The sequence below is a fragment of the Apium graveolens genome, chromosome 3 (genome assembly GCF_009905375.1).
Source record: "Apium graveolens cultivar Ventura chromosome 3, ASM990537v1, whole genome shotgun sequence".
Taxonomy (NCBI): domain Eukaryota; kingdom Viridiplantae; phylum Streptophyta; class Magnoliopsida; order Apiales; family Apiaceae; genus Apium; species Apium graveolens.
Window position 1 is genome coordinate 35,998,124 of NC_133649.1, and position 7,543 is coordinate 36,005,666.

The following is a 7,543-nucleotide window of genomic DNA, read 5'->3' on the forward strand; positions in this document are numbered from 1 at the left end:
GATTTAAAAATATTAATACAGTGAACATATACAACAATTTACCTCAAGTTAGCTCACGATTATAAACTATTGAATGATTCAAACAATTATCAACTTTGATAAGTATAAAAATTTATAATCTAATACGAATCTTAAGTCAATACATATTAGTGAAAGTAGTCTCGTTAAATTTTATAGCTTATTAAAAAAAGATATTTTCCCCTAAATTTCATCAAATAAGTAAAATTTACAATTATAGAATAAATAAAATTTATATTTAAAAAAAAATAGATAAACTAGTGGACAGGGAATAAGAATAGAAAGATGTTGTTATGTAGATACAAAGGTAGTAGGTACATAAATGATAAATATCCAAAATGTAATACGTAAATGTGCACATATATCAACAGAAAGGTACATGCGATAAAGGGAAAACCAATCGTTATCACAATCTAGGTGATAGATACACGGACGTTATGTAGAAAATAACTCTCCTTCGTTCTGACTCTTGTCGAGTTTTTAATGTTTTATTTATTTTTGATATAAAAAAAAGAGTAAAATAAAACTTCAAATGACAATAGATGTCTATCACTATAAAAATACACGAGTAGCTTTATCATTATCCCCCGTTCTACACCCGTTTCTCAAAACTATAGTTTGGTTTTATTCAGAGTTGTCCCTCTCTCCCTCAATCTCTCCCTCTCTCAGAAAAAAAACCAGAGAAATCCAGAGCTTAGTCTAGACATCAATGGAGTATACAGCATCAGATCCGCCACCGCTCAGGTTCTCACCACCCCCAGGTTACCCATCTCCGTTTAGTTCTTCACAGCCTGCTGCCAACTCGCCCACTCACCCGCAATTGCAGCTTAATCATCCTCCTTATGAAGAGGTGCGTCCCCTTTATACATCCATTTTTATGTATACATTTGTGTGTGTTGTGTGTTTTTGTTATGTTTTTCTTTATGAAAGATATGTGTGTGTGTAATTCTGCAGAAAATAAAATGTCTATACAAAAGTTTATGTTCATGTTTTGGTAAAAATGTGTGTGTGTGTGTGAGAGAGAGAGAGATGATATGTGTGTGTGTTTATGTTATGTTTTTTATTGTTGCTGAAATAGTTCTGATATGTGTGTGTTTAATTTCTTATGTTGTGTTGAGGAGACTGTCTGTGGGTACATGGTCATGTTTATTTTAGTTGTTGAAATATTTACTTCTGATGATATGTATGTGTGTGTGTTTGGTTTATTGTGTTGTGTAGATGATAAGGACAGCTGTAAGGAATTTGAATGACAAGGACGGTTCAAGCCGTCAAAAGATTGCTCGGTACATCGAGACCGAGTTCCATGTCCCCAAAACACCCCTCCATGAGTTCGAGTTGACCACCAATCTTAAGCAGATGAAGAATTTTGGTCAACTGGTTTTAGTCAGACATTCTTATATGCTCCCCCTCCCTCCTCCTCCTCCTCTTCCACCTCAGCCTCTGCCTCAAATTCAAACTCAATCTTCTCTTGGGCCGTCTGTTGGGCCCTTTGTACCACCTCCTGTTGGGCCTTCAGTTCCCTCTGTTTCTGATGGGCCTAAAAGAAGGCCTGGCCGCCCGCCCAAACTTCAGCCTGTAGTCGTCTCACGGAGTCCAGCACTTTCACCTCCTGTGGGGTTTGCTGCTTTCAGTCCTAAGCAATCTGGGGTTCCTACAACTAGCTTGTTTGGTGGACTTGCTCCTGCTTCTTATCAGTTTAGTACTGGGCCTAGTGTTTCAACGGGCCTGGTTACTAATGCTTCCACAATGGCCCCTGTGAATGGTCCAGCTAATGGTGTTCCAACAATGACCATTGCTAGTGGGCCTGTGACTGTTCCTTCAATTGGCCCTGTCAGTAATATTCCCTTAACTAGTTCTGTTAGTGAACCTGTCAACAATGTTCATCCAATTGGCCCTGTTAGTTGCCCTGTGAACAATGTTACTAAAACTGCCTCGGTGAACAATATTCTTGCAACGGGCCTTGCTGGTGGCTCTGCAGGTAATTGTATGCCTAATCTTTCGGGCCTAGTTAGTATGTCGGTGAGCACTGTTCCATCAACAAGCGCTGTCAGTGGGACTGTGAGTCATTCGGAGCCTGTTTCCGACCCAGTTGCATGGCCTAATGAACAGATGAATGAATCAGCTGGGGTGGTTGGGGCTGGCCTTGAATCGTCTACTCTTTTTGTTTCAGCTGCCAATGACCCTGCCGTGAACAATGATGGGCCTCTTCTGGTTGCTCCAACTGGCCCCATAGTGCTGAACAATGACGGGCCTTCTACCGTGTTGGGTAAGAGAGGCCGGGGCAGGCCACCTAAGATAAATGGCGGCCCAAAGAAGATATGGAGCAAGCCTGCAATGTATGGTCGAAGGGGACGAAGAGGCCGTCCCAGGAATGTTGCAATTCCTGTGTCAACTATAAGTTTAAGGCCTAGGGGTAGGCCTAGAAAGAATCTTGGTGGCGAAATTGTTACTTTTGATGGCGCCAATGATGGTGGTGTTGGTGGAGCTTTACCAGTAGAAAACATCCCACAGGAACTCCCTGACAGGTCTTTGGGCCGCCCAAACAAGGTACATTAATATGAAAGTTAAAATTATTGTTGCAATTTGTCTTGTTATTAGCTGTTATGTGCTATTTTTCATTAATGCACATCATATTAGTGTTGATTTTTATGGACATTGTTTTTTACATAAATAAAAGTGGCATTTTGGATTATAGGATGTGCCAGATGCAGCAAGTCTGACTTCCGAAATACAGTTGATGGCTTATCAAGGTCTCAAAGCTAAAATTGATTATTATGTAAGTTGATTACAGAAGTTACATTGATTTACTACTCTCTTTGCTACATAATGTGACCGTAAAGTTGGTATACATTAATTGCTTAACCCCTTTTTTTTCTCCAGAACACTGTAATCAAGTCAGCTGTTACCGCTATCAGGCCCTCTGTGAATCAAACAGAAGTCACTGCACTAGGTGCATTACAAACTCTTGAAGATCTCACCAACATGGATTTAATCAGTGTTCCCGTAAATGCCCCAAGTGTGGCCGCACTAGTTCAGAAGGCACCGGTTGATGATGATATGAACACAATGAGAAATGTTCAAGGTGCACCAGCAGCTGATCTGAACGCACCTGTTGTTCAAGATGCTGTGACCGATACCATTCAAATCTCACCATCAACCGCAGAAGACACACATATAACTGATGCTGAAACTGCAGAAGTTACTCTTCAAAGTGATGCAGTACCTGTTCAAGAGCAGCAGGAACCTCCTCTCCAGAGTTGAGGATCTAAGCCTCCGTTCAGTGTTTCAAATGTATTTAGGCCGAGGGGAAAGGTTGAGAGGAGTTAGTTTTGTAGGTTGGGGTGTTAGGCAAGGGAAGCAGGAAGCTTGCCGGAATTAGATTATGCAGCTTCCATAGCTGAACAGAGAGTTTATAATCTGCATCTAAAATTTTGTCGTTGCATGTAATGGTACTTTTGTTTGGACGTTTGGTACGAGCTTTTTGGAGAATGCATGTTCATGTTTGATCCTCTTTCCCCTGCTTGATTGCAATTATATTTTGGAGATTATTCTTTTGGAATCCTTTCATGTTGTGCCATGTTAAGTGTGTTCTTGTTTTTTCAAAATACCCACCTTTTCATTCACCTTCCCTGATTACTCAGCTTTCTCTCCCCCATCTTTCATGTCATCTAACTTTTCTTTACTTCACTCCTCCACTTGACCTAATATAAATTTTACTTCACTCCTCCACGTGACCTAGTATTTTAATTTTTCTCTGGTTAAAAACCTAACTCACATATAAATGTAATTTTAATATTATTTTATATTTTAATTTTTAATCATATGCATTACATTATTCTTTTAATAAATACACTAATTTCTTATTTAATTATATAATAAATAATTCATTTAATTTAGTTAAGTTAAAATATATATAAAAAAATAAATTATAAATAACTAATAAATAATGATATATTAGTACAAATATCACAAATAATTTAAAATTAAAATTTTCAAATATAAAAAAAAATAAGTGGTTGAATTATTAGTAAAATAATTTGCAGTGAATTGTCAAATCTTAGCTTTATCTTAGTTTTCAGAACTTGTTAACTCAAACTTTTGATAAGTGGTCATTTCCAACTTTTTAGTTCAAATTATTAGAGTATGGTGAATTATTCTATAATTGCTTTTCAATGGATATCTTAAATCAAGTAAGGTCATCAGGTATTTTTTTATATTTCTATCCTTGTAAATTTTATGCATTCTTTCACTTATCATTAATAATTAATTTCATTTGCTGCAGATGGATAATATTTCTCTTCTCAACGAAATCATGAGATCAGCTACAATATATAACAATATATACTGCAGAAAGATGGTTGCGAATGATTTCATTAAATATGTGGACTATATTTCATGATGGAGGTTATCGTTATGGTCAAGTAACAACAAACATGATTGAGAGTTTTAACGGACTTTTACGTTCTGCTAGAGTCCTGCCCGTGACTCCAATGGTGGAGTACATATATTATCGTTCTGTCAAATTAGTTGCACAGAGATGAACTCAGACCTTTTCAGACCTTCAAAGTGGTCAGATTTATTGTAAAAAGTCAAGAGAGTTATTCGAAATAATTGAGTAAAAGACATCCGCACACAAAGTTAAAAAAATACCCTATAATCAGCAAAGGGGAGTCTTTGAAATCATTATTGCACAATATAGAATTAAGAATGGATCTTGGAAAGGCAGTAACAAGCACGAAGTGGATGTTTGCAAAGGTTTTTGCTCTTGTAGAAAATGGAATTGATACCACTTTCCATGTTCACATATTGTGGCAGGTTATTTGACATGCAATATAGATTGAAAACACTACATACATTGAGACATCCCATTATATGTCAACACTTTGTGAAATGTATAAGTATAAATTTAATCCATTGCCTAATCAAGCATATCGGACATTTCCACTAACAAATAATTGGGAGACCTATGGTGTTCTCGTTGTAGATGAAAATATAAACAGAAAGAAGAAGAAGCTTGGACAAATGAGTCAAAACTCACATATTCGAACTGAAATGAACAATCCTCGAAAAGTGATAAGTTATGGGCGATACGGACAAGGAGGCCATATAAGACGCATTTCTCGATTTCCTCAACACGGTCTTTAGTTTTCAATGTTCACTTCAATTAAAATGGTTTAATATTATATTTTATATTTTGTGTGATGCATTTTATTTTAATGTGTAAGCAATGAATTTTATATTTTAATGTTTATGTAAAATATTTTATTTTATGTATTGTATTTCATTTTATTGTTCATGTAATATATTTTATTTTAATGTATAACGGTTAATTTAATTTTAGTTGTATTATAATAAATTATTTAATTGACACATAAAAAATGATTAAAAATAATTAGTATATTATTTAGTCATGTATTAAATATTTATAAAAAATTAAAGGACAAGCACATATATAAGGATTACAAAGGTGAGTTAGGTGATGAGTTAGCTGTTGGATATATTAATAAAGAAAGAAAAATAAAAAAAGTTGGATGACATGGAGTGATGAAAGGACAAAGTTGTATAGTTTGGGATAATGAATTAAAAGATGGGTAGCTTGAAAAATGAAATCCCAAATATGGGTACAAGGAAAGGATTCATTTTTTTGTTACATATATGCGCCTTTATGTCTGTTCTTTTAATTTAGATAAACTAGCCCGTGGCGGGCATAAAAAATATTCTCAGAGGATGGTCGAAAAAAATTTAACTAAAAAGTTTTTTTTATCAAGAACTAAAAAAAGAAATGTTTAATTGAAATTTAGAAATAAAAGTAAAGAGAATTTATTTGATATTTGAAACACAATTTTAATTGGAAATATAAGAGCCAATAATCAGCCTCCATGAGCTTGCCATTAAATCTAACGATATGCATAACTTAGACTTAGTTAGAATAATTCCTATTCTAAATGAAAAATAATTATAACTATTAATATAATGTAACATCAAAAAGTGAGTTTTTATTCTAAAATAAAAAAATTTACACTCCAATATTAGTTCTATTTTAGAACAAAATAATTTCAATTTAGCTCATTTCTTTTAACTCATTCATTTTATTTTAAATGAATCTATTTACATTACATTATTAATTATTTGAGAATTTGACAAGAATGAGATATCAAATATAATGTGAAATATTCATTTATGTATTTCTATATAAATATAAAATTATGTATTGAAATTTAATTTTATGATTTTAGTACTATATTGGACTTGCTTGGGATTATAAACTCAAAGTAGATGGAGGAAATCGGAGTGAGTACTATTTTATTATTGCTAATGCAAATGATTAAAATAAACTAACCGGCGAGATTTTAAGAATATAATGTTCATTAACCCCTACAATTTCAATCAACTTATTTAGATTTTCATTTTGTATTAGAAGTGAGCAGAAAACCGCACAAACCGCAAAAATCGCCCGTACCGTACCAATCCGCACTGCAAAACGCAGTTTTTAATTTTCGTGGTGCGGTTGCAGTTTGAATTTTTAATAAACCTTGCGATGCGGTGCGAGTTGTGGTTTTAAATTTCTGAAATGCGGTTCAAACCGTACCGCACCGCAATATTTAATATGTTATATATAGTGAACTCATTTAATAGAACTTAAGAGCTGTATTTTTCTACGTTTGGTTATTTGCTCTCGTACAATCAGTGGCTTGGGAAAAGGACTACTCTGCTGCATTAGCTACCAAAAATATAAAACATTTAGACTTGCAGTTAACCATTATTTTTTAACCAGTCGTAAAAATCATAACTTAAATTTTTGATTAGAATAATTATGACTTATAATTTATAAGTTATTTTTGTTTTGTAATTAAATTCCTAAAAAAGTTAAACCTTCCAATGTGCAATTTCTAACTATTATTGAAGAATATTGGCGACTTTGTGTTCTATTATTCGAAAATTTGATTAAATTTAAGTTTTGTATTTTATTTAAAATTAAGTTTTGTATTTTATTTAAATTTTTCGAACTTGTAATGTGTAAACCGCAATGAACCGCACCACACCGCACCGTATTTTCGTGGTGTGATTTATGCGGTTTTTGAGGGTACGCGATGCGGGTGCGGTTTGAAAATTTGATCAAACCGCATGCGCGGTTTAATTTTCGGTTTAAGGAAAAAACGGCACCGCGCTCACCCCTATTTTGTATAATCCATAGCGGTTTAAGTCGGACTATAATATGCGTCCTTAGAAATCAAAAGATATAATATGATTAAGTTTAATTTTGTCTAATTTATCGACTGTTACAAACTATATAGTATAGCTTTTATATGTGACACTGTTATCCCCATTTTTTTGTAGAAATTCCTTTTAGCTATAAAAATCTCAAAAAAATTCAAATTATACCATTTTATTTCAAATTAAATTATATTTTATTTTAAAGGTATATTAATTTATATCATCAAATTAATATAAAGTATATTATCTATATCTATCTAGCCCTAAAAAAACTATATCTAATATATATTATAATACTTCAAAACACTCA

The 7,543-nt window shown here is 33.7% G+C and overlaps 1 protein-coding gene across 1 annotated transcript; it reads left to right on the forward strand.

The window, feature by feature from the left end:
* Positions 1-581: 581 nt before the first annotated feature.
* On the forward strand, positions 582-3,629 carry LOC141712122 (uncharacterized). Its single transcript, XM_074514927.1, has 4 exons — positions 582-868; positions 1,237-2,565; positions 2,714-2,794; positions 2,899-3,629. Exons 1-4 carry the CDS (start codon positions 728-730, stop codon positions 3,277-3,279), a joined length of 1,932 nt encoding a protein of 643 aa, XP_074371028.1. The 5' UTR covers positions 582-727; the 3' UTR covers positions 3,280-3,629.
* Positions 3,630-7,543: the final 3,914 nt, after the last annotated feature.

Excerpts from the sequence above, each read along its gene's own strand:
- LOC141712122 (XM_074514927.1), top strand. The coding sequence starts at position 728 with ATGGAGTATACAGCATCAGATCCGCCACCGCTCAGGTTCTCACCACCC. Across the intron at positions 869-1,236 it reads ATCATCCTCCTTATGAAGAG|ATGATAAGGACAGCTGTAAG; the intron begins GTGCGTCCCCTT and ends TGTGTTGTGTAG. Across the intron at positions 2,566-2,713 it reads CTTTGGGCCGCCCAAACAAG|GATGTGCCAGATGCAGCAAG; the intron begins GTACATTAATAT and ends TTTGGATTATAG.